The sequence below is a fragment of the Alligator mississippiensis genome, chromosome 3 (genome assembly GCF_030867095.1).
Source record: "Alligator mississippiensis isolate rAllMis1 chromosome 3, rAllMis1, whole genome shotgun sequence".
Lineage (NCBI taxonomy): Eukaryota > Metazoa > Chordata > Crocodylia > Alligatoridae > Alligator > Alligator mississippiensis.
In genome coordinates, this window is record NC_081826.1 from 238152655 (window position 1) to 238180621 (window position 27967).

The 27967-nt window shown below is 41.6% G+C and overlaps 1 protein-coding gene and 1 long non-coding RNA gene across 4 annotated transcripts in view; one reads left to right on the top strand and one right to left on the bottom strand.

Moving 5' to 3' along the window:
- The window catches only part of LIX1 (limb and CNS expressed 1), a 69361-nt gene extending 41801 nt beyond the window's left edge, over positions 1–27560 (top strand). The window contains exons 3-6 of one of the 3 annotated variants that reach the window (XM_006261604.4): positions 5741–5881; positions 22449–22544; positions 24297–24374; positions 25890–27560. In XM_006261604.4, the coding sequence (XP_006261666.2) occupies positions 5741–5881; positions 22449–22544; positions 24297–24374; positions 25890–26195 (621 nt within the window). In that variant the 3' untranslated portion in view covers positions 26196–27560. The remainder of the gene's footprint in view (positions 1–5740; positions 5882–22448; positions 22545–24296; positions 24375–25889) is intronic. The other 2 variants (XM_019483857.2, XM_019483860.2) reach the window with 2 other exon arrangements.
- On the bottom strand, positions 8006–25933 carry LOC109282318 (uncharacterized). The gene is made up of 3 exons (XR_009461084.1): positions 25860–25933; positions 18132–18214; positions 8006–14402 (listed from the first exon to the last, which is right to left on the bottom strand). It is a non-coding gene; the product is annotated as an uncharacterized LOC109282318 (long non-coding RNA).
- Positions 27561–27967: the final 407 nt, after the last annotated feature.

The following is a 27967-nucleotide window of genomic DNA, read 5'->3' on the forward strand; positions in this document are numbered from 1 at the left end:
ATTTTTCCAGCCACTTTTTACTCTGTTATGTATGTATGTATATGATATAGCTAAGGCAGAGAAAAGTCAGTGGATTATACAAATAGTGTAGATGCATGGTATTTATGACTTCTCAGTCAACATGGACCAGTTAGATTCCTCTGTAAGTTTTACAGGCTAAAAACCTTTTATCCAAAAACCTGTTATCCAACAGCCTGTAAAACCTGTTACAGGCTAAAAACCTGTATTTAAAGGATTGCAGTTTGCTAGTGACAAAGCTCTCCCATCTAAATTGTCCTCTCTCCACATTTTTTTCCATACACTTGTATCAATAAAAGATGCTTAAGCATTTTTTTTGATAGGAAGCAGCATATCTACATTAAATTAGTTCTCTCAGCTCTGGAGTGTACTCTGTTGCCCCTAGTGATCCAACAAGACCTAAATCCATTCACTCTGTGTTAACTCTTCAGCAATGTTACTAATTTATGACGGCGTGCAATAGTAAGCGACCAGGTTTGAAAGGGTAATTGTCATATCAAGAAGGAAAAGAACACAAGTAAGGTCAGAATCAACTGAATCATTTTAGAAACATGTTTTCAACTACATCACTTCTGAACCAAACTGAACTAAATATGAGCTGGTACCATGGAGGAGCATCTGATACGGGCCTATAAAATGCCAATCGTTTGTCTCAAATTTTTCAGCTATACTCCTAAACTGCTCACTCTACTATACTTTTGAACCTTTATCTCCTTGGAAATAAATGACTATTTTCCCATAAAAATGTGATCCTGTTTCTTGTCAGTGCTTCTAACACATGCACATTAATGCATGTAGTATGCATTGGAGATTTATTGGAATTGATTTGCCCTTGAAATCTACGTGTAAAAAAGGGAGGCCATATTATAATGAGCTGTGTCTAGCAGAATTGGTTGATGTTACAAATGAAGTTTTTTTCAAAGCCAGAGATAGAATCCAAGGCCTCAGACTTCTAGGACTAAGACACCATTACAAAAAATGCAGGTATACCACAACCATGATCAAATCTAGCAAACTGTAGTGATGATAGTGGTAAAGATACTATGGGCTCCAAGAGTGGGATACATAAACCCTGCCATGGACCCTAGTTATTTAATCAGCACACCCCTAAGTCCATGCTGTCATGTCTTTCCTGATATTGATATCCACCTAGTTAAATTGAAGACAGGCATACCTGAATGATCTGTTACAACGACACCTGCAGTATGGGTGTATCCTAGGGTTTACCTGCCTTTTGTCCTGCCTTTTGTGTCTCAGTCAGAGAATTAGAGCCAGTGTAAATCCCACAAACTAGGAAATGTCAAGTGAAATTAATATACAGAGTCTACAAGCCAACATATAGAGTATATGTACCCAATATATAGACTATTTTGGGAAATGGTGGCCCAAAAGCAAAGCTAATCAAACATGCCATGAATCATGAATGGCCAGCTGGACCCTCAACACACCCACCTCAACTTTCTTTTCTCCTTGTTATCTTTTGGAGGGTCTCTGCTGAGTTTAATGCACCTTGGTTTTCAGAGAGTGATTGATCTCTAGAAACAGAAGTGCAAATGGTCAATACCCTTGCCTCATTGCTGCAATGAGTAGAACCAGGAAATGCTTGCATGGTCTTGCTGCTATAGGCCTTACTTTAAATTTATTGAAGTAATAATGGGAAACTTGAGCCATTACTGTCAGGCAGGGCGATCTTCCTGACTCCCACTACTAAAGATGCCAGCGTGGGTGGATAAGCTAGTCAGCTGCAATCTGAAACCTTATAGACTCGTCATAAAGGCCACCAGCTCCTTGCTGCCAAAAACACTACCAAAGGTAGGAATTGGTATGAAGGATGATTTTTAGAGTTGGTGCTGTTTCATTTTGTTTTAGTCAGTCACTATTGCTTTGAAGTTTTATTACAGTAATACTGTACTATAGTACAGCAGTATTAGTTTGATTTTGTACTACAGTGCTGAATTAATCTGGCCCTAAAATCATTTACATTTAATCTGGCCTTTAAATTCATTTCAGAGAATTGCACAGTCAGAGAGGTGATGGTTCAATAACGGACTCACCTTTTTGCTGCTAACACAGCAGGATGAAGTGAGTACATCTGAGAAGCCCTTGCTTTATATTGATATTCAAAATTGTTTTCATTTCCTTGCGATTTACACCCTCAGGCTGTGGTATAAGAGATTGACCTTCACAGAGCTGCAGCAGTACAACCAAATAGGTTCCCACGCTGAACTTTAAGCTACCTGCTTATGTGTTCATACATCAGCACATCCCTTGATGAGAACTCTATGCATTTTCTATGCACTATGGTCTGGGCTCCAAAGCGTAGAAGGATGAAATGCGAAGCTGAAAGGTTTAAGATATGAACCTGCTGTATCTGTTCACAGAAACCTAGGCAAACTAATGTGATGACATGTCTACTTTCTGGAAACTTTAGCATAGTGACATAACCTAAAGTTTAACTATAGTGTATAATTTCCACCTAAGAAGCTGTTTTCTGATTGTGAGAGATTTCAATGACATCTCTATGGCCAATAACTTTTGCTGCAGACCAAGGTTAAGGCTGGCATATCCTTCCTCAGCCAAACGTTTAAATCAATTGAAAACAGTATATTATACAACAACATGACTGCCAGTAACTACCTTTCAATAAGTGCTAAGGCATTAAACTCCCATCTCCCATTTTCTCTCCTTCCCTACATGCATTCATTGCCAGTAAATCTGAAAATACAGCTCATTGATATGACCAGTTATTAAGGAAGCTTTTTACCCTATTGTAGTCCTATTCAGTGACCTACTTACAGCTTCCGCTCTGGATAATTCAAGACTTCTTTGTAACACTTTAACAAACTGGCACATTCAGAAACCTTTGCCCTCTGAAAAACTAGACTGAGGTTTTAGCCTTTTTTACTTCTCAGCTCATCTGACCTATAATCAGCTTCATTCTCCTGGGACTGAGAAAAAGTTAAATGTAAGAAAAAATTGCAAAGGAAAGTCATAATGTCACTGTTTTAAATTTATAATCTCATTTTGGTAAAGTCTTTATATCTCCTGTTACATTTAGAAAATGTTGAACATTATTCTCTTCTTCCAGATTTGTAAATCTCTTGATCTCCAAAGACTTGCCATTTGTGTATAAGTGTATGCAGCTTCTTTGATCTGCTGCTTTGCTGGTCTCATTTAAAAATGAATGGTTTCTTTTATCTGTCCTTTTACTAGGTTTCATCTTCACAAAGATGGTTTAAATCCAAATTATTTGGATTGGGTTTTATTATGAATTGTATTATTTGAGCCTACAAGTCTGAGTTCCATCCTCACAATTCTAGAAAGCAGGCTTCCATGCAAACCATGAGAAAATGTTTAAAAACTAATGAAAGAAAAACAAATGGAGAGTAGTAAAATGCATTCATCTAAGGAGCTGTACATGGGTATGAAAGGTACAAATTCTCATAGCCGCTTCAAATATTTTGTACACTAATGTCTATCTAAAGCCAAGAAAAGGAATGATAAAGATATAGTGTCTAATAAAAATTAAATAGTATAGAAGAAAGTGCTTTCCTTTATAAAACCCAAGAATGGCATTTTTAAATAAGAGAGCAAAATGGTTCTCTCTGAATCTAATTGTTAATTTTAACAATGAAAAAGCTAAATTTCTAAGTGCTTGTTTTAGGTAAAGATATCTTCTTTTTTTTCTTCCTTATAGAACCATCAAATGTTTTGCTACACACAAAAACCCTAATAATCACATTCAGGAGTACTTACATCTTCTGATAGAGCAGCCCATCTACAACACCATATTGTAAGGACCTCATCCATGGCCAATTAAATTTATTGGAAGAATTCCAGTTGAGTTCAGCCCAAAAAGTAAAGTAAAGATGACCACTATTAAAAAGAATATGGTTATTCTTCAGGTCACTGTAATTGAACATTAGATGGTCCACTGTGTCATGTATAATTGATCTGTCAGTTGAACAGTGAAGTTGAAGTTGACAAATTCAATCCTAAAATATGACAATTTCCTAACTCTGCGGACAGGTAAACAGAAAGCAGTTTACCAGGGTAGTTAGTGCTTGAAGTCTAAAATGAAGTCAGAACATTTTAAAAGGTACCCTTTAATCTAGCTTTAGCTATAAATTTAGACTATACTTGTATTGGTAGCTTGGACCAGAGAGTCATGGTGGGGTTTTCTGGCTTTGAAATCTAAGAAGCACCTTCTTCATTCCCTTCCTACATGGGCCATAGAGAGAATGCAATGGCGTGTATCGATCTCAAGGCACTTGCAACTCTGCTTTAAACATGTTATTATCCAATAACATACTTCAGGTACTCACCGGCAGGTGCCAGGAATAACTTGGGCAATGTGTCATTAGCTAGATGAATTCTAGGTTGTGCTTTTGGTGAGTTTTAATGGGATAGGGGCAAGAGAAGAGGGAGACATTTCTTTCCTCTGAAGCAGCTGGAAATGAAGGACTAGTTCTTTGAGTTGGTACAGAGATGCCACGTTGTTGGTTTTTTTATCTCATGTGCTCAGATTTGTATCTATCATGAGACTTGGGGGCAAAAAGGAATTTTCCCCAGGAGTGCTAAAGGCAGGGATTTAAGGATGATTTAACTTTCCTCATGGCATGAGACACAGTTGACCTGCCGAGATCATCTTAATTCAACAGACTAATCCCCTGCAATTGGAAGGGCCTCAGGCACTGGTTGTTCTTTCATCTTTCCTGTTCTCTGCCTGTTCTTTTCCTGCCTAAACACAATTTGGATTCCTAAGACTCTATATGCTTTAGTCTTATTAAGTTCTAATTGATTTGAGTTTGACGTAGGGTATTTGGGTGAGGCTCGGTGTCCTTGGATATGCAAGAGGGCAGACGAGATCTGGTTATCCCTTCTGGCCTTAAATTCAGGAAAACTGTGATTTCTGTCTAGTTCTGCATATGAGATGGCTTTTAGCAGAACTCTCAGGACTTGGTAAATGAATAAAATGGAGAAGATCCCACTCCATTTACTGACAATGTTTTGGTTTTTTTTTCCTGGTGTAATACAAAGCTTTATGCAAGGGATATTATGAATTTCTCACACTACAAGTAGGCTAGCAAAAATTACTGAGAGCTGGGATTTTTAAAGGAAATTAACTGATTCTGGGAAATTTTCATGCTTCATTCCCTTAGACTCCTTTGAAAATCCTCTATGTTGCATATTTTTAGAATACAGACCATCAAAAAACGTGAGAATAATTTTACTAAGAAATTCATGGGGTGCCAACCATTTCTCAAATTTCAAATTCTGACCATTTTAAAGAAAGGAATATTTTTCTATAAGACTCCCTTTCCCACATTTTTATCCAAAAAAAATGAAGAAAATTGTTTTCAGCAAGAAATTGTGGTTGCAGGTAAGTGAAGAATTTTGATACAGATTTAAAAACTAATTTCAATAACAAAACTCAGCAAATATCACAAATTTTAGGAATATACCAAATATTAATGATGACATTTTTATTGTGGAAAGTTTTGTTTTTTGAAATGAGGCTATTTTTCAAGAAATATATTCTGGTATGAAAAGCCTGACAGCTTTGCTGCTGTAATGCATTTAACAGCATTGGCATGAAAATCATTTTCTCTTGGTTTTCTTAAGTTTTCCGTGTTGCTTTGAGAGATAAAAATAGACCCAAAATTAACTGAAAGAGTCTTCCTGGCTTCCCCACTCCTTTTGTCTTTCTGTGCTATTTCAGAGCTGCTCAAGCAGAGCAGAAGCAAGACGAGATGCTGCAAAAGTAGCTCTGATCAATTCTCTTTTCAATGAACTGCCCTGTCGCAGGATCACAAAGGAATTCATTATGGAAAGTGTTCGGGAAGCTGTATCTTCAACCAGTGTAAGTGCCAAATGGACTATATTCAGTTTTTATTATGTTCACTGATAGAAACTGTTAGATAAGTGAAGAAACAATGGGATTAATATGCAGACCTAGAAAACAGTATCTTTATTACTAACTAGATAATTGTTTAGTAAATACCTAAAACTCAGATGTGTACTTTCAAACTGAGAAATTAATTCCTACATGTAACAAGTAGAACACCTGGTTTAGAGAGAACTCTAAAAAAAAAAAAAAAAAAATAGAAGTCAACTTGACTCTTAGAAATGACAACTACTCTCTTTCCCTCTTTTCTTGATTTCACTATAAATATTTGCTGATAGTATATGATTATCTATTCAAAAGGACACTCACTGTCACAATTATGTATTAACTATATTGCAAATAATAGACCTTTCAGTGGACTTTTATCCCATATGTTCTTACTACTACCAGAAAAGAGCCACTTCATTTTCTGCCATCATCCCTGCTGCTGAACCAGTAAAGCATCTTCTCAACCAAAACCTTGTTAAACAATGTTTTTATCCATTACATCATAAGCACTTGAATAGACTCTGAATGAAAATGACAAGGTGAGGCAGATGTGTAAACTAATGCCACAAGCCATTTTGTTCAAGTTGTTAATCTATCTTAATTATTTTGTCCTTGAAATACAAATACCATCTTTCAGCTTTCATGTAAAAACTGAGGAGAAATTCCTAGAAATAAAGATGTTCATCTGTCCAAAATTCATAAATTGGAAATGAACTTTGGTTTTTGTTGACATCATTATGCCATTTTATGAATCCATGGTGCATCCACATCTTGAAAAAACTGTGTGCTGTTCTGGTCCCCACATCTCAGAAAGGCTGTAGTAGAACTAGAAAAGATATAAAGAAAGGCAACTAAAATGATCAAGGGCCTGCAGCAACTGACATACCATGAAATTCTAAGAAGGCTAGGACTCTTCAGTTTGGAAAGAAGGCTGAGGCGAGATATGATAGAGGTCTATAAAATCACCAAATGAATGGGGAACTGTTGTTCACCAAGTCCCAGAATACTAGAACTAGGGGGCACCCACTGTAATTAGCACGTGGCAGGTTTAAAACTAACAAGAGAAAGCACTTTTTACCCAACACAGTTAACTTGTGGAATTCACTACCACAGGAGATGTTGGAGGAAGATAACACAGCCAGGTTCAAAAAGGGACTGGATAAATTCATGGATGGTAGATCTATTAATGGCTATTGGACAGAATGGTTGAAGATGTTTCCTCTGGCATCTATAACCCAATAAATGGTGGATGGCAGGGAGGGTATTGAATAGGGGATAGTTCACTCTAGAGTTGGTTGGTTCAATCTTCTCCCTGTCTCACACCCACTTCTGCCGCTGTTGGAGACAGGATACTGGACTAGACGGACCATTGGGCTGACCTAGGAAGGCACTTCTTATGCATGGCAGCTGGTAATAAGGCACAAATTAAATATTTTACTTTGCTATGTGTGAGAAACCTATACTGTGTAGAAGTGTCTTGCACCACGGGAACTCCTGAGACATGATGTAGAACAAAACATAAAAGTTATAAACAGTGGAGAAATGAAAACTTAAAGAAGTGTCCTTTTGTCCCACTTGGCTTTCAGTTACAGTGATATAAAGCTAGGGTATCTTAACGACTTTATTTGAGATGGCTATTTCTTTGTTTGTTTATAAATAAGGAATAACTCCATAGACATTAGTGAATTGTTCTGGATTTACATCAGTGTAGCCAGAAGCTGAATCTGATACTGTAAGATTATACAAAAAGCTTCAGGAGTCAAATTTCTGCCATCATTGCAGACATTCATGTAGTTAATTATAGAATATTAGTAAAAACAGTTAAAGCCCTTAGGGTAATAGTGCAGAATGCTATTCAATATCCTTTTTTTATTTCCACCCATCTCTCTTTCAGGCTTTCATCCTAAATAAGATACTGACTGGGGCAGAGAAATGAGTATCAGAAAGAAGTCTTTGTCACTTAATACCAAAACTGAAGCATTCCCAGTAGAACAGACTCCTAGCATCTGCACTTGCTGTCAGTTGTTGGGTACTTTTAATGAAGATCAATTCTGGGTTGTTATACTAAGGTTGAAAAGCAAAAACTTAAAATCTGATAATCAAACATTTTTAATTTATTTTTGAATATGTCAAAGATGATAACAAATATTTATAAAAATATAGGGGCCAGGGGTCACAATCAGGATTAGAGCCTTGTCATGTTATCACTGGATAGAGGAAGATTTTTCTGTGTCCTGAAGAACATACATACACACTTGGTTACTTGGTTTAGGAAGAAGAAGGTAGAAGACCAGAACATATTTGGATGAAGATAAAAAGTGAAAGATATACCACATATAATATGGTGGGGATTTATTATAGACCACCACATCAGAGAGAAGAGGTGGATGAGGCACTCTTCAAGGAGGTGACAAAATTATCCAAATGTTATGAGATAGTACTGAGCAGAAATTTTTCTAGACATTGTCTCGGACGGCCAGAGCCGACTCGAGGTGATTTAGTAATTATTCATTCGTTGGGCGGGCTGGTGAATAGAGAGGCGGACAAAGCTTAATGGCTGTAAAACTTTACTTACGCCGCTTGTAGCTGCGACACAGACGGTCCGGTCGCTTGAACAACTATGTTAGTTGTTCAAGCTGGCAGGGCTCAGACCAGCTCATCCGTCCACAAATCAAGCCAGCGGGGAAAGGGTACGTCGGGGATTGCGCTCGGTGACGGGGAGAAGAATCGATAGGTGATCAGTCTATTGATCAGCTCAGCCGCAAGTCAGATCTCTTTTAGAAGCACTCTGCAGCGTGCTTAAAGTTCTCCGACTTGGGCGGAAGTCGCACAAAATTTTAAACGGCTAGCAAGCCAATCACTGGCCGCCACGTAGGAATAATTTAGAACTGGCCAATAGCGGGACACAAATTTGCATTTGAATGGCAGGAACTCTCCTGCACCGGGGGTTTTCTGTTGCAACAGAAAACCTTTGCTGTGCAAGAGGCTGTCATGTGGCGGGAAAATTCCATCGTGCCAAGGCACCAAAATCACTGGGTTGTGACATGCCCCCTTGCCGACGGCACAACTGGAATTTTAGACACATGAGCACATCATAAGGCATCTTTGTTTTGGGATTTACTGACCTGGCAAAGCTTTAACAACCAATAATATATATATATACAAACAAACAATTTGATAGACCGGTCTTTTCAACAAATTACAAAATACAATAACTTGAACATATAACAACAACTATTGATCATCATCTGATTGGAGAACATCTGCTTGGGACTCCCCTCATTTAGTAGTCAGTCCGTCTTCTCCTATTAACAGACAATGTTAATAAAATACTTAATACAATGAGAGGGAATAGTGTTATAGTAAGTCCTGAGCGAATGGACGTTCGCCGTCTCAGTGTCTCCTTCACAACCATCGCTCTATTGACTCGAATGAACTGTAGTTTGGTACTCGATGAATCTCACAATCGGGCGGTTGTGGATTACTGCTTTGCTGGAATTAAACCTGTGAAGAAAGAGGACAACAACACAAAACAAAAGAGACTTATAACTGAATTCACTGTAAGGATACTGGGTGAACGTCGGAGCGGCGAGTCATCCAGTTGTGATGAACGATAATAGGACGATCAGGCTATTCTTCTAATTGAACCGAATAGGTATTAGGATATTGTCCTGACCGTTGAACGGTTCCTTTGTGAACTTGTGGATGAGACTGATGGGGGTGCAGTATTGAGATCCACACTAACTCATCTGGCTGGAGCTTGGGTTCCCAAGGTGGGGGTTCCTGGACATTAGCTTCGTCCCATAATGGTTTTGCAGTGTTCAGTGAGATGAGAACACCATGATTGAATTTAGTCCAGTTTTTAAACGTCCCTCCTCCTCTGAGGAGGAGTTGTTCTTTGTACAGGCCTATGTGTCTTTCCACAACGCCGTTGGACTGCGGGTGATATGGCAGATGGAGATGCCAGGCTACATTGTGAAGACGAGCAAATTTGTCTAGAGCATTAGAGTTAAAAGGGGGTCCCCCATCAGACTGAATCTCATGAGGAGGTTGCCAGGTGGCAAATACAGAAGTTAAGGCAGAAATAACAGCAGTGGCATTGCTTTTTCGTAAAGGAATAACTTGTAATTGTCTTGTTCCCAAGTCGACAACAACTAGTCCTTTATTTTGTGGCTTAGACCCTGGGAGGGGTCCTAGCAAATCTACCTGCCAAACTTTTCCTGCCTGAAACTGTGAAGAATCGAAAGCTCCGAGCTGATGTTTGGTTCTATGGCACTTTTCTTTTGCACGTATCTCACAGGCCTGAGCTACCTTTTTCCAATCGCACCGAGCTCCGTATGAGGCCAGCTCCGTAAGGGTTCGGCACCAACGTTGATGGCAGGCCCGTGGTCCTGGGTGACCCCAATTTTAGTGAAGCCATGTGAGGAATGGATTTACTTCAGGACCGGAGGTAGATGTGATAGGCAAGACTATGTTGGTCTGGAGTGGATCTTCTAAGAGCTTATCAATGACCTCATGTACTGGATCAGTATCCGGACGGTGGGACTTAGTGTGCTTAACCAACAGGAGACGTACAAATTTAGTTAAAGTTTTCCAGATGTCTTGCCAATCATTTAAATTTTCGGAGGGAAAAGCTGTACCGGTAAGAATTTTATAAATGTATTGCGAATCAATTGCGATGATTGGAACGGGGAGCGAGTCATTATGATGTGTCAGACAATGTTCTAGTACCTTGAGGAATCCTAACAATTCACATTTTGGGGCCGAATTATCATCTGGGTTGGCTTGAAATATTTCCCTATCGTTACAAGCCTTGCAATAATACCCATAGCCTCCGCCATGTCGGGAAGTTCCATCTGAGGCCATCCACGCCGAGGCAGAAGTTCCATACAGTGTAGGGACCTTCTCCTCACCTTCTGGGCTTGGATCAGGTGCCATGTCTTCCAACCTCCAACAATGCCAGTTGTAATGGTGGGTAAGCACTAGCGTATTCCAGGTCTTAGACTCCCCCTGAAAATGTGGGTCGACTCTTTCCGCATCCAGCAAGGATAACAATGTGGCACCAGGAGCGCGTAACGTCCCATGCCCCCTTGCTAATGGCTCCACCAGTTGTTCGGCTAGGAGGATTTTTCCTACAGCTCCATATCGATGTTGTGCCGCTTGAAGCGTCTTATGGGCCGTGTATACTAGCTCATCGCGAGGGTTATGTACGACAGCCCACACGTGGTTTGTGGTGAACCCAAGGGTTACAGTTAGTGACTCACCTAGATTGATGGCATGGAGCTGGGTATCTTTAACCGTGGCTAGCAGGCGAAGCAGGTTCCGCTGGTCTCCTTTCGTCCAGGGCGTGGACTTTTGGGATTTGTTACGGATCTGTCGCTGCAATTTGGTGAGGAGTGCCAAATCACTGGGTCCAACATAATGTCGATACCAATTCAAATGACCCAAAAGCTGTTGAAAGTGCCTCTTAGTGACAGGGAGGAATGTTTTTAATGGATCGATGTTAGGACCCTCATGCGAGATTCCGTGGCTGATGGAACCGATGTATCAAGTGCCAAGGAACATGATGTCATCTACAGCATGTAGGCCTGACTTTTCCTCGTTGATCGTCCATCCCTCACTCTGAAGGTGAGCGACTAGTTGGTTGACTATACTAGCAACTACGGAACTATCACGACCCATGATGGCAATATCATCGACATAACTCCAAATTCTCAATTCCTCCTCTGGGGGAAGAGAGTATGAGGCTTGAAAATTCTTTAGGGTATTATTCATGGCAGCAGCAGCTAATGACGGAGCGTTGCGATATCCTTGTGGACAAACCGTCCACCTGTACATAATGCCATCAATGCACATGTTTAGTATTCCTTCCAGGTCAGTTATCGGGATGGAAAAGAACATGTTTTTTAGATCCAATGTGACTCCGACCCACTTACTTTGTTGGAACTGTGCCATCTCAAACGTACATTGTGGCAGAGTAGAAGGATTAGGTTGTTGAAGTACGTGACATCTTTTATTAACCTCTCTATAGTCTACGACTAATCAGGCTTTGTTAGGCTTTCCAGGTTTCGCAACTCCCCATCCTGATGACAGGTAGGTGCTGGCAGTTACGGTCTTAATACAGCCTTGTCGCTCGAGTCGCCGCAGGAGGTCAGTAAGGGATTGTTTTAGAGGACCCTTAGTTGGGATTGGTCGATATCGCCAGGTGGAGGTGTTACGAAGCGTTGGTCGATGCCAATCCTGTTCTGGGATAATAATGGGTAATGCCTGTAGCACTTGTTCTTTAAGGTCAAGCGCTCTTATCCCTGGGATCCCTAAAATGTTGATGCCCCCTAGGACAGCCTCCAGGGGGTATCGGTGGCCCTGGACCCAAAATTTGACCTTTGTTGTGACGGCGATAGCATTAAGCCCTTGTACCTTGATCGTTTTGGTAGTCTTTTGATGAGGTATCATTGAGGTAATCACATTGTTTTGAGCTCCAGTATCGAGAAGGAAGAATACTTGTTTTTGGTCATCCGGATCAGTAGGGTTGTAAACAGTGAGTTCAGCGTATGGACGAAGATCAGTGGGGTCAGGTTTGAGTTGGAGAAGGCCGCCGGCAGAGCCGACGGCCATTATTCGTTTTTTGGTGGGTCTTCGAATTTGAATCCTAATGTTTCGGCCAGACGACACTGGGCCCTTTCTCCCAAAATTCGCAACTGAGTCTTTGTAAGTCCAGAGCGGGCGAGAAGAAAACCAAACATATTCCTTTCCTTTGTAGTTCTTTCCTTCGGGGTTCTTGGAGGTGACCACCATGGCTCTCGCCGGGGGGTAAACTCTTGACGTCTGGGTCTCAGTGTTTCGGCTGGGTATGCTGAAGGTCAGTCCCTTATATCATCAGAAGCTTCTTCACCTTGCTTCATGAGTCCCTGCAGTCGTGGGAGATGGCCTAAGAGATTTCCCACTGGTTGACCCGCCATTGGGTTCAAAAAGAGTTGGAGTGTAACGGCATTTGCTCCTCCGTATACCTCCACTCAGGCATCTATAGCTTCCAGGGGCGTTGGAATTGCCCCGGGGTTCGATAGGTGGCGATGAGCCCATCTCTCTTTGCGTTGGACTGCTGTTAGTCCCATTGGATTCGTTCTCGGGCTCCATGAAAGATATGACATCCCAACTATGGCCAGGAGGAGTTGCTCTGCAGTAGCCTTCTGCAGGCGGCCTTCATGCCAGGTGTGAAATTTGTGGGTTACCTGTCCCACTACGAGCGCCGGGAGCGGGATGGGCCAGTGGGCACTGTCTGTGACCACATTCAAGTAGGTAGCACGCCCTCCGCTCCATGCCGCTTGTCGGGTCAGGGCACTCGCTTCTTCCTTGTCTAAAGTGGCAGATCCGAATTCCACTATTAATCGTCCTAACCACATGGCCAAGGTTTCTTCTGGTTTTATTTTAGATTCTCTACAAAGTTCCTGAATTTCTGGTCGGGTGTGTGTGCGAGAGATAACAGTGGTATGCGTAGTTCCTTCTTCATCCGCAACATGCTTCATCAGAGCTATCGGGTGAGCTGCGGCAGAGAAAGAGTTAAGTTCTTCATCTGGGAGCGTTGGGTACATTCCTCCTCCCATTGCCCCCTCCCCGTGGCAAGGAGGTGGGGCCGTTGCCCCAGGGGGCGGAGTCGCTAGGCGGATCCCCGCCGGGTCTTCTGAAACTCCGCCCCTCCTTTCCGGGTTCCCTGGATGGCTCGTGCTTCTTTCAGCGCCATTTTCTGCTAGCAGCATCATACAGCCAGTGCTTTCAATAAGCGTCGCTTTGGAGCTCTTTGCTGTCCGCTCCAGCAACTCCTTACCCGCCGTATGCATCTGTGCCTTTAAATTTGCGTATTCCCTTAGTAGACACGCTACTGCATGGAACAGCACATTCATCATCTTTCCCTTCTTCCATTTAGTTAGACCCCATCTCGGCACATGACGGCCCTTAGTTTCCAGATCCTCCCGGAGCTGGACGAGGAGCTCATGGCCCCGCAACCCAGGCACCAAATCCGGACAGTTGAACCAGTCCGTGGGGGTGGGTTCCCCTCCTTCCCTTAAGTATCGAGTGCATTGAGCGAACTCCTGAGCGGGGGTCAGCTTTTCTGCCTTCCGCGCTTTCACCCCGGCTAAGGATATAGTTGATGTTTCCTCCGGGGGTCAATAATGGACCCGGTCGCTCCCCATTATGCATCCGAACTCCCCAAGGGATAGCTTAGTTCTCCATTCTTCCACGACTGCTTCTTCTCTCTTTAAGGAGAAGTAGCCATCAATATTTCTTTCATCCCCTTCTACCGCCTGGTGGTAAGCAATATGCGCCCATAGATCGTTTGCATTCTCTACGCGGCGGGTCCCGGTGCGCCAGGGGCAGCACCCGATTAAGTTAATCTCCATTACCGTGCCCTTAGATCCCATCCTCGTCGCCATGTCTCGGACGGCCAGAGCAGACTCGAGGTGATTTAGTAATTATTCATTCGTTGGGCGGGCTGGTGAATAGAGAGGTGGACAAAGCTTAATGGTTGTAAAACTTTACTTACGCCACTTGTAGCTGCGACACAGACAGTCCAGTCGTTTGAACAACTATGTTAGTTGTTCAAGCTGGCAGGGCTCAGCCCAGCTCATCTGTCCACAAATCAAGCCAGCAGGGAAAGGGTACGTCGGGGATTACGCTCGGCGACGGGGAGAAGAATCGATAGGTGATCAGTCTATCGATCAGCTCAGCCGCAAGTCAGATCTCTTTTAGAAGCACTCTGCAGCGTGCTTAAAGTTCTCTGACTTGGGCGGAAGTCACACAAAATTTTAAATGGCTAGCAAGCCAATCACTGGCCACCATGTAGGAATAATTTAGAACTGGCCAATAGCGGGACACAAATTTGCATTCGAATGGCTGGAACTCTCCTGCACCGGGGGTTTTCTGTTGCAACAGAAAACCTTTGCTGTGCAAGAGGCTCTCATGTGGCGGGAAAATTCTATCGTGCCGAGGCACCAAAATCACTGGGTTGTGACAGACATCTGCTAAAAAAATAATAAGGTTAAACATAAAATGCCAAGCCAATTCCTAACTTGGCTTAAAGGATCATTTATCATGGAATTTGTCTTGACCATAGGGAAGAACAAGGGGAGGATGTGAAGGTGATTGGAAATGTAGGAAGAAATGATCATATTATGATACAATTCACAATCCTGAGAGAGGGAAAGCATGAGGTCACCAAAACTAAGACAATGGATTTCAAAAAGGGCATTTCAGCCAATAATATGAAATATGAAGGTAGACATAGGACATGGGAACATAGATTGAAGAATACAGGTGCCCAGGACCTTCTAAAGGGCACTGTATTAGAAGCCCACCAAGAAATTATTCCACCATGTCGCAGGGCACTAAGGTGCCTGCTCCTTTAAGTGCAGAATCTGCCTAGAGAGAGGGCCCTAGGAGCCAGGCAGAAACCCCGCACAGGTGCAGGTTACTATGGCAGCAGGCTAACGAGGAAATTAGCCTGAACCTGCACCTGGTCAGCTGACCAGAAGAAGGCAGGGCCCTGGGCACATATAAACCCCAGGGCCGAGGCTGGCAGGGGTTAATTCTCTGGCAGTAGCCAGGGGAAGGAGCCTGCAGAAAAGAACTTCCCAGAGATGCTGTAGCTACCTAGTATGCTGCTTACAGGACTAATGGGGTTCCCAGAGTTCACCAGGTACCCTGGGCTACAAGGTACATAAGGCTTGAGGTGTCCCATGAGGCACTTCCTTAGAGAGGGACCCAGCAAGGGGTCTAGGAACCCACAAGGCTTAGTGGGGTCCACCAGGACCATGACCACATAGCACTTTGAGGGCAGCCTCCCTGTCTAACATCTACTTTCTTAACCATCAAGACGTGGCAGGAGAGACTAGGAAGTGCCCATGGGGTGAAGCTAGCAAGGTCACAGGGCTCTAGGGGCATCATGGCCATCCCTAGGGACCCCACCCCATGACACACCACAATAGAAGTACAAGAGAAATGGCAAAAGACCAATGTGGCAACACAAACAGCTTCTAGGATGCCTCAAATGCAAAAGGAAAGCATACAGGCAATGAAAAGATGGGCAGATCACCAAGGAAAGACAAAAGCAGAAAAGCGAAGGGAAGTTAAAGGCAAGAAGATGTTCTAGAAATATGTTGGCCAGAAAAAAGAAACTGAGGAAGCTATGGGTCCACTGTTAAATAGGGCAAACTCTTAACAGCAGATGCAAAGGCAGCAAAGCTGCTCAACATAGCTTATTCTTTACAAAAACATTAAGCTGCAGCCAGACAGCTACTAAGACTATTTGGATGAGAAAGGGGACAAGCTGAGAGTTGAGATAACAGAAGAAACAGCAGAGAACTTTTGATGGGTCTGAATAATTTAAGTCAGCAGGGCCTGATAAACTTAATCCCAAAGTACTGAAAGAACTGGCAAACAAGACCTTGGAGTCCTCAGCAATATTTACCAAGTCACCAGAAACAAGTGAGGTATCAGAGAACTGAAAAATGGCCAACATAGTGCTCCTTGGGACTAAAAGGAAGACGTGGGGAACTATAGTCTGTTTAGTCTCACCTCAATACCTGGGAAGTTACTGGAGCATATCATAAGAAAGTCCCTTTTCAAGCATTTGGAGAAGGAAAAGCTGATCTCAAGCAACCAACATGGATTTAATACAAACAAACCATGCCATATAAGTGTTCTCCTTTGCCAAGTAGCTATTTGGTTGGATGAAGTGAATGCAGTGACTATAGTGTATCTGGATTTCAGCAAGGCATTTGACAAAGTTTCACATGACCTTATAAACAAACTGGAGAAACTTGGGCTAGACATAACTATTATAAGGTGGACAGACAACAAGCTCAATAGCCAAAAGCAAAGAATAGTTAAAACTGGACTGATGTCAGAAGGGCAGGAGGTTTAGAATGGAGTCCCGTAAGAGTCTGTCCCAGGCCCAGTGTTGTAAAATGTGTTTATTAACAGTTTGAATGCTGAAACAGAGTTTCTTGAGTAAATGTCTAGGTGATGTGAAACTGGGAAGGACTGTAGACACAATGGAGGACATTAGCACATTCAGAAGTTTTCTGACATTTGAAAAGCCGATCTGGAGAAAACAAAATGAAATTCAATGCTGACGAATGCAAGATGTTGCACCTTTGGAAGAATAATCAAAAACATAAATACAAAACTAGCTGGATGGCAGCACTAGGAAAAAGGATCTAAGAGTCTTAGTGGATCACAGACTCACTATGACTTTACAGTGTTGACACAGCTGCACCAAAAGCGAATATGATTATGGGCTGCATCAATAGGAACAGTAGGTGCAAGACAGAGAAACTGTGGAGTTTCCATTATTGGCAGTATCCAGGAAGAAGTTAGAGAAGTATTGGGCAGGGATGATCTAGTCACTATGCCTATGCTCTATTATGGGCATTTCCTATGCTTTTGAGCTTTGCTGTTGTCACATGGTGCTGAGAGAGAATTTTTCTCCCTCCTGTTGCTACACATGTTGAGTGGAGGGCTCACCTTCCTCAGAAGCACAAGGTGTTGGCTGCTCATGTTTATTGTACCTTGTCACATTTGGGATCAGAAATTTTACTCTATGGTCAGTGTAACAGAGTCCCGGCTGCAACTCTGTTACTAAGAGGGGTCAACAGCTGAGGATAATTGACACCCAGCAGGGAAAAGGCTCACCACACCCTCTGGAGCCAATGAGGCTCAGGAAGGAGGGATAAGAAGGGGAGAAGACCCAGGAAAAGCTGCCTTCAGGCACCTACAGATTGAGAGAAGCAGGCAAGGAGTCCTGCGGAGAGAGATTCCGAGGAAGGCCCAGAGGCAGGGGCTCACCCTCACAGACGGCGACGGGATTATGGGACCGATCCGCCCCTCTTGTTGCTACACACCTGAAAAACCAAACTTCTGTGGTGAGTCACAGGGAACGGAGTAGCGGTGTGGCGAAAAACCATGGCTCCGGGCCAAAACGCAGCGGAGTTGCCCGTGAGAAAAGTGGGTGGGGGGAACATCCGACCCAGCCCTGAAGAAATGGGATACTGATCCCTCACCGGAGGACGAGAGGGCGGAGAGGAAAATGAAAAAAGGACTGCAAAAGAGCTACGCTCTACACACTGGCACAAGACACAGCCAGGGAATCCCAGTGTCAGCGTTAATCAGCCGCTAATGAGGCAATTAGCAGCTGATTACTGAGACAACGCATAATACTTACCATCCGAGTCAGATGGCGGGAATCTGCCCGAATACACGAGGGGTCTCAGCAGCAAGTCTGACGAACTGCCCCGCCTGGCGTTCCTAGAAAGAGTAAAACCAGACTAAGAATAGTAAAGCACCAGTATCAGACACTGATCCAGTGTGGTCCTTCCCGCGGGTACCTGATCCAGCATGGTTCCCTGCGCGGTTAACATCTCCCTCCCCAATTTTGTTTAAAGATCAAAAGTCGTGGCAGGAGAGAATCTCGGGGTTAGGGGGTACCTGACTCAGACACGCTGACAGTCAAATTGGTACTGTAGGGGTTTTCCTCTGTAGCAAGGGGGTGTGATTCGGAGCTCTCAAGCATATTTTAACAAAGCTTGCAGCAGAAGGACATGGACTGCTGTTGTCTCCCTGATTTACCTGTGGCAGGTTAGGGTGCCATGCTTTGTATCTGTGTGGCAGAATTGATTGTATAGTTTTAGTAATAGGTTAGACAAGGACTTGTATGGGATGGTTTGGATAGGGTTGATCCAGTCTCATGCAAAGGATTGAACTAGATGTCTTCCAGAGGTCTCTTCTAGCCTGTCTCTTCTATGATTCTATGAGCAAGGAGTCAATGTTCATCAGCATAGCACCAGTAACTTCAATAGAGCCCTGCTATTACATGCCAGCTGAAGACCTAGCCTAAGGATTTTACAGAGTTTGTTCTTAATTATCTAAAGAAAATAAATACTGGGCTTTTTTATGATGCTATAACAGTTCTCTTCAGTATCAGCTAAATTATCAGCTATAGTTTTCCATCTCAGACATAGCTATCGTTCAAAAGTGGGTGAAGTTTATAATATCTATAGCTCATGTGAAGGGTACTTACCTTTTATATAAACACGAAATAGCAAGGCCTGATGTAAATAAAACCTATCAATATTTAAATACCATATATATTCCTATATAAATGGAAACTATAACTGGATAATGTATCTACGTAACAAGCTTCAATATTTTCTTGCATGCATTTGAATTAATGGGACTGGAGTGCTTTCAGAACTTTTAAAGACTGTGTCTAATAGTTCCTTATTAATATTTTAAATATTCCTAACATTACACTACAACTCCTGGAACTGTCTTTCTTCTCAGTCAGTAGATAAAGTGTGGCTACCACAGCACACTGTGTTGTAATTCTGTTAACAAACTTGTTTTTCTTAACATACATAAGGAAAACATACATGTATGTTTGGGAAACAATTTAATTTCAAACTTTCCTAAATTATTATTTTTTTTTAATTATGAATTTCTTCTCTATGTTAGCTTCCATTAACACAGCTATCTCACATACTATGTATCAAAGGCAAATAGTGGTTTTTTTTCTTGAATGACAAAAGATTTGTTTGTTCTTATTTTCCATCATTGTCCATCATGGTAAAAGATAGGCCAAATGGATTTGTACTTGGTGTGATAGTAATTATTCAAGCCCATGTTAGCTTTCAAAAAGTCCAATAGATTCAGAGCTTTGGAGTTATAACTAGGTGACAAAAATAATAATTTCTGATTCAGAATAGTATCACATGAAAAAAGTCACACAAGTTTGTAACAAGTATTTGTAAATGAAAATGCTGAAAGATGGGTGTCCTGGATTTGAAAAGAAAAGATCATTGAATTCCTTGCATCTTGCAGAAGGAGCTTCTGCTAATACATGTGGAAGAGATTGGCAATAGTTTGGAAACACTTTTAACAGCTGAAAGTCTTGTTCCCTTTTATGGGATATACTAAGGAGAAAGGCAGAGGAGATATAATGTAGATGTACTACTACAGCACTGTTAGGAGGTCTGGCCCATATATCTGGTCTGTGAATGAAAGAAGGGCCTTATATCCAACACTGTGGATTGAATATATTTTGGAAGGACAAAAAATCCATATAAGTTAGGAAAAATGGGGCATGATTTATTTGTATATGAAATTTAAAGGGTGGTTTGATTTAAGTAATTCATCATTTTTTATGGAAATGTTTTAGGTAAAAGGGTATACACTTTGCAGACTTCTGGATGGATTTCCTCAGGGATATTTGAAAGCCAGCATAAATATTTCAGCAGCAGTGTGTTAATATTACAGCATTCAAAAGCTATAATTTTGCTGGCAGTTCAGTTAAAAAATGTCTTGTGTAGGGATCTGTTCAACTCTGAGCAACTGCCAATGACACCAAGGGTTATGAGAAGGAATTGATCCAAAGTAGGTTGGATGCTTCCTTTGTAGGTTTATATATTAGTAAAAAGAATTCAGCCACTTCCTAGACCTGGTTTGCTTCATTCTACTCTAGGGTTCTACTTGGAAAGTACTTGCAGAATTACATACCTTATCACTATGGCCCATCAAGGTGGCCTCATTAGCACATAAGAACTTGAAATCCAAAGAGTCAGCATTTTGGTATTATGGTGATAAGCCTTTTAAAAATGCCTTTGGGTGGACAGGACTGATTTAATAGAGATTTTTGGAGGAATATCTTGAATAATAATACATAACAGATTCTAGATGGGTGGACAGCAGTATTGCAGAGATTGGAAGAGCCTGGAGGCAGGAGGTAGACTCTTACCAATAAATCAGTGTAGCAGTGAATATCAGGTAGAAAACAGTAGATATTTTGCATTATGCTGAACCACCACTGACTCAATTGCATTCAGAAGTGGTTTTGAGGGTTAGTTCTTCATTTCAATCAAAAAAAAGTTAAGCACGATGTCAAAATCCCAGTAAATCACTGCATTCATATTGAAGTCAAATTAAAGTTACACTTGTAAACCAGTGATAAAATCAGGTATTTGATTTTTGTTTTTTGTTCGAGGGTGCATAAATGCACAGATAAATTAAAAACTATTTCCTCCACTCACCTCTTAACCAACTTGAAATGTGAGAAATATCTTTATGAAGCTCTAAAATAGCCAGATACATAGCTTCCATAACCTATGTTTTATGGACATACTGGAAAGTCTATAGAACTCTCCCCTTCCACAGTACAAACACTTCCCCTTTACATGTTGGCATCTCTTTTAGGCTAGGGCCAGATATTCAGAAAGCCTGAGCCTGAATTGATTCAGTCTTTGCAGGTTAGTCTAACCTGCAGAGAGTGAACTGGTTTGCAAGTGGATAGCCACTCCGCACCACACCTGCAGCTCTGCACTCACAACGGGTAAGCCTCACGTTAGACTCTGCAGGGAAGCAGGGGGCAGGGTTCCCTCCACTCCCGGCAGAATATGGGACCTGCACAGCGGGGGTGGGGGAAGCAGCTGGCTCCAGTGTGGGGCCTCCCCAGCTGCAGGCTCAGGGAGCAGAGCTGCAGGGATAAGGCAGGCTCCATTCCCTCCTCCTGTGCAGCACTGGCCAGAGCCATGCCTGTGCCCAGCACGAGCACCCTGACCACCCTGCCTACCGCTGCTGCCAGGCAGTGGGGGCTGCACACCATGCAGGGATTATGGGGGGGGCACTACACCCCCCTCTTCCTCATACCCACATCCTGCCCAGCTGAGCTCCACGATCCTGCTGCCCCTCTGGGGAGAGGAGGAGGAGGAGGGGGAAGAGTTCCCCCCAGCATGGAACAGAGCTTCCCCCTGCCCCCACTCCGGGGATGGGCACCATTGCATGGAGCCCTCCCAGCCCCATGGTGGCAAGGAGGAGGAAGGGAAGGAGGAGAAAGAGTCCCCGTCCAGTGCCTCACAGAGTTCCCTTCCCCACCCTGGGAGGAGGAGAGGGAACAGTCCCGCCCCAGCATGGAACAGAGCCCCCCCTCCCCACCCTGTGGGACAACCAACCCAGCATGGCTCCATTAAGGTGAGAGAGAGAGAGAGAGAGAGCAGAGGGGCGAGGTCAGCCCTGTGACTGGAGCAGAGAGCCCCTCTCAGCCCAGAGAGCATCCTGGGATGCTGGGGGTGTCTGGTTCATCTTAAACCAGTAAGGGATCTGGGACAGACATTGCATAAACTGGTTTGACCCAAATCAATTAAGTCTGATACTACATTCAACTAGGTTTCTCTCAAACCGGTTTTGGCCATTTTAAAACTGGTTTATGTGCGCTGAATGTCTGTTCTGTTACAGGTTTAAACCAGTTTCTGATCACCTAAACCAGTTTATGTGTAATGTTTGTCCCTAGCCTTAGAGAAAAGACCCAGCATCCTGGGTCTTCTAAACAAGGGCTACCCAAGACCTGAAGCTGCCCCCCTCCCTCAACTGTTAAGGTTGGTTCTTTGAACTGCTCCTATTTCCCACTTCTTAATCATACTTAGAATTAATTAAGACTAATTAAGATTAATTAAGAACCAAGACTAACGTTCTCTCTTGTTTCCTTCCCAAGGGTAATTTAAAGGATGCTGATGATCCAAGCACTAGCATTGGAGCCTACCATTATATGCTGGAGTCAAATATTGGGAAAACAATGCTGGAATTCCAGGTACAAGGGCTTCCAGATTTGTTCATATTTGAATAAGTAGGTCTATAGACAATGAGATGTATAGGCTGAACAAGATCAAGATGGAACAGTGAGGCCCATTGTCCTTCTGTTCAATTGCTTTGCTTTTATTTTGCCTAATTTGAAGATGCAGCCCTTCAAGGCTTGGCTGTCTTGTTGACATTCATGCAAATGCTATAGATATAGCTAAAAAAAAGTGTGTCATGTATCCTGTGGATAAACATAAAACAGAAGGCAGCTGGACCAGAAAAAAGAACCTCTAACAGGAAGAATTGTGGTGGCTAGAAGATGAAGCAAGAGAGTAAGAGAGCATGGCAGGAATCTATTTAAGCAGGAAACAGTAGTACAGATCAACTAAATGGTGTTTCTAAACAGGATACAGCCTGCTACTTATAATCTTTAAAATCTATCCAGCATCAAAGTATATTATAACTTAACTACTATAGTCATGATTGCAGGTTGGCCAAATACTGAAAGCTCATCTATATTGGTTCTTAAAAATGGAAAAGGGGCTCTTATTCCTCTTAACTTTACTATTTGGTGGTGGAATTACATGAATGGACCCACTTAAAATTAAACCTTGCAAAATTATACAGCATGCAGACCAAGAAATAATCCTGCATTCACTAGCTGAACAGCACCACTGAATAAGCTTTTCCAAATTCACATAGTAAATGTCATGGAATTTATTTGCTATTTGAGTAGAAGTTGGAAAAAACTCAGCTGATTTGTATGGGGTTTTGTATCAAGCAATAGTTGCTTTTCAGATGTGTGCTATGGGCCATGTGGCAGAGCAAAATGTGGAAAATTTAATTAAAATCAAGCTTCAAATCTGAAGGTGTCTATATACTGAAGGTGCTCAGAGCTGGGGTGGAGGAGGGGTGTTTTAATTAGAACAGCTCCCAGACAGTCACTGTAATTAAAATGCCATAGCATCACATGTATTCAACATCCCGCATTTCAAAATGGCTGTGAAGGCACTTTAACTGAAAGTTGCTCAACAAGTTTTAGTTAAAGCACTCCTGCCACCACTGATACCAGTCCAAATACTGGTGCTAATTAGTGTTTCAGTGGCCTGCTCCAGGGGTTCAAACTGTCCTGGAGGGTTCCTGGAGCCAGTGAAGAGGGAACCTGGGGTCATGATCCCAGGCTTCTCCTGTAATGACAAGTAGGGCATGATTGCAGTCTGATCCTGATCCCAAAATCATGCATCGTGTCATAACATGTGGAATGGCAGGGAGCTTGATTTTGGGGATCACAGGTAAGAACTCATCACACCTTTAACTGAACATGTGTCAGTGGCCTAATTTCCCACATACCAGGCAAGTATCCTAACCATTCATCTTCTGGGGCCAATGTCTCTTTTTATGGTTCCAAACATACTGGCACTGGTCTTTTCTTTGGATTAAAGCAGAAAGGCTAAGAGGGGGACACTGGTGTGTGGGCAGATTAATGTCTCCACATATACTGCTCAGGCTTTTGCACCCTGGAGAGATGACTCCAATTTCACTTATTTTCAAGCTAAAATTATGTTCAGCGAGCCGATAGATGGTGCTTACATCTGGATGGTCATACACCTTTCATTAATCCATTACACCCTTTAACATTTTAGGGTCAGCTTTGCTTATTTCTGTAACAACTTTTAGATATCAAATAGTCACCATTTCACTCATTTTAAGAGAGCGAAGTTGCCGCTTTTGAATCAGTAATCTCAATAATCTTCTCATTCTACAGGAGCTGATGATAGTCTTTCAACTGCTGCATTGGAATGGAAGTCTTAAAGTCCTACGTGAAACAAAGTGCTCACGCCAGGTAAAATGTCACAGTGGCCAACCACCTTCATGTGTACAAATAGTTTATATGACTCAGAACTGAGATTCAGGGACTCAAATAACCAGGAACAAATTTGTGCAGAGCACAGGTTGTAGGAAAACTTAAATTATTTAGATTTCTGTCCCCTGTATTTATCTGTTGCTATTTGCTTTGCAAAAGCTGAATTCTCAGTTGACCAAAAAAGGAAAATAAATTAGTAGAACTGTCAAAATACTATATAGTATAGCAGAACAATATACTATAGTTCACAGAATTTATTCTGAAATCTTTCATTTTTATGGAAATATTTGGAAGCATATTGAGTTAAAACACTTTCAGCATTACTTACATTTATTAAATTAAAAAAGTCAATACCATATTACATATTTAAAGATCATTTGTGCACCCTATGCCTTACATTGTGCCATGGGAAATGATGATTTAAAATTACTTTTCATAAAGTGGACTCTCAGTTGTTAGTTATTCTATTAAAAAAATATGCATTCTGCCTCCCATTCAGCTGAATAGGGCATTTGTTTCCTACTCTTAAAAACATAGTGCTGATTCAATATTAAGCTTTATTAAGTGATTACAATATATTTTCAGATATGTGACTGGATTTTAGGCATGGCTGATCTGATCTCTTTGTGGAGTTTGCACATATATTTGAGACCTTAACCATAGGAGGTGATTCACAAGTACAGATTTTTACTTGTATGCAGGTCTTTACAAACACAGGTCTCAATCCTGGAAAGACTCATGTGCTTAGCTTCATATCGGGATAGCCCTACATGGGTTAACAAATCTCCATATTGTTGAACATAGGCATACATCTTTTCAGAAGCAAGACTTGTGTTAGTAAAATAAAATTGAAATTTCTTCCTGGTGAACAATGAATAATATGGAAACATCTTTTTGTCATAGTATTAATAGTACATTTAATTAAATGATTGTTTTAAAAGTTCAGAAGACTCTTTTAAGATGTCATATTTTAAAATTCCATGTTTCAGGGGTGTAGGTTGTAGCCGTGTTGGTCTAAGGACATAGGAAGATAAGGCTCATTGGGCAAGTCCAAAATCTTTTATTAGACCAACTCTAATAGTTGGAAAAATTCTTCTTAGCAAGCTTTTGGGCACAAACAGCCTTTGTCAGGCTTCCTCAACAGGCTTTCTCAGCCTGACAAAGGGTGGTTGTGCCCAAAAGCTTGCTAAGAAGAATTTTTCCAACTATTTGAGTTGGTCTAATAAAAGATATTAGATTTATCCAAAGAATCTTGTCTACCTATATTTTAAAATTAACATTTTAAATTTCTCATTGTTAGTTTTTTTTAAAGCTTCATTTAGCTATCTGTGTTTGAAAGGTATCAGTTTGCTGGTATCCCTTAGAATTTCAGTGAGACTTGCTGAAGTACCAGAATGAAGGCTAAGTAATACTATTAGACTGTTTGATTAAAAAGAAGAGCATATCCATCAGTGACTGACTTACTATCTCTGTTGTAAATTTCTTGGATAACAGGAAGTAATTTCCTACTATTCCCAGTATTCCTTAGATGAAAAGATGAGAAGTCATATGGCTCTGGACTGGATTATGAAGGAGCAAGAATCTCCAGGAATTATTTCCCAGGAGCTACAACTGTCACTTCGAGAGCTTGAGGAAGCCAGGAAAGCTGGACAAGAACTGAGGTTTTACAAAGAAAAGAAAGAAATACTGAGTTTAGCACTGACCCATCTCTACAGTGATCAAGTTACCTCATATTCAAACAATGGTGATCAAATGAGCCTGACCCTAAACGGGTCTCACAGCCTTGCTGCCTTGAAGTAGGATTATAACAGTGAACTCTAACATACTAATCCTTGGTGATTAGGCCATGTATGGAAGTAGTAGAAGTTGCTTTCCTTTGCTGTTTTAAATTATGAAACCGCTAGAATTGAGAAAATCTTATTTTTGAAGGCAGGTATTATTTTCCTGCTTCAGGCCAGCACAAAAGTACTTTGGTCATTTAGTATATTAATGTTATTACACTGTAGATAGCTTGAGGACATCCTGGAGAAAACTTAGTGATGGCAATTACACACACACACATGCGCAAACCCACTTTCTGGCCTAACTATGTATATTTGTTGATCAGTGCAAAACTTTCCTCAGGTTACAGAGATATAAGGGATATTTAGTCTTAATGCCCAAGACAGTCCTTCTGATTAAAAAACATAAAACAAAATAGCATCACTACATTTGCAACAACACACTATTACAGTATTTGTTATCTTACCTAGCTCTGTTAACACTAGATCAGCAGTCAACAGCATTGTCCAGTGGCAGGCTAGAATGGCCCAGCTTGTGTCCAAGGTGGGGCCAACATTAGGACATAGCTGCTACCTGCTTCTTGCTGCTGTCCAGCTTCAGTGCAGTGTATGCAAAGCCCCACCACCACCAAATGCCACCAAGGCACACTACCAAAACACCAGCCTCAATGGTTCACATCCCATAGGCCATAGGTTGTTGACCTGTGCATTATTATTTGGATTACTGAAGTCCAAAAATGTAAGCAAAAGACGGCCAACAGTATTGAAATGCTTTGTCTCCTACCATGTAAAACAGTATGAATAAAAAATACCAGTAGCTTATTTGCAGGGATTATTTAAGGACATGTTTCTGAAGCTTCAGTCTAGCAAATCCCTGTCTTGGCAGTGTAGATGTGATCTTGTAGCTGTGATGGTCCAGAAAATATGTGAGGAGCAAGGATTCTTATGAGTGATATCTTTTATTGAACTGTGCAGTTGGTCCAATATTATCCACAAGAGTCTTTGCCTCTCACAAAATTCTGCCTTAACACTTTTGTCATGTATTTTTAAGTAGTAGAGATGGGTATTTTGAGACTATATGACTTTTTAAAAGAAATGTAAGTAAAGTTAGGATACAGGTAGGTACTGAGTAAACTAAGAGTTGTTCAGCAGGCATGATAGAGTTTCTGCTGTTAGAAGGAGATGGAAGCCCATGGCAAGAGAACTTAATCTACCTACAGAGAGAAGAATTTTACAAAGTGTCAGTTTTTTTGTATAGTGTATCAATTCTTTGGGAGAATGGTGTCTTTATTCTGTGTTTGTACAATGCCTACCACAATGGGACCACTTTCGCAGTTGACTGCTGACATCACCAAAGTAAATAAAATAAATAAAATGTGATTAATGCCAGCCTTCCCGGACTTTGGGTGGAAATTAGTCACTAAGTATCCTGGGAGGGAAAGAAAAACTATCATTCCTATTATGTGTTCCAGCAGCATCTATGGAAGGATAGAAAAGAAACCAGCTGTTGCTTCAGAATCAGTTGGGACCAAGATTATGTGTTTTTAATTCTGACTTTGTTCTTTCTTTATTTCTGTTCATTTAAGAAACTTATGTTTTAATGAGGAACCATCAAGTATGAGAGTTAACCACAAACAGAAGTCTACCTTACAGAAACATTTCACCATATTAAACTGGAGAACATCTACAAGCACAATTCAAATTCTTAAATGGGAATCTTGCCCATTATGTCACTGACATAGAAAGTAAAAATCTGCATTATTAATTATTCTGGTTCATCAAGGGATAGAC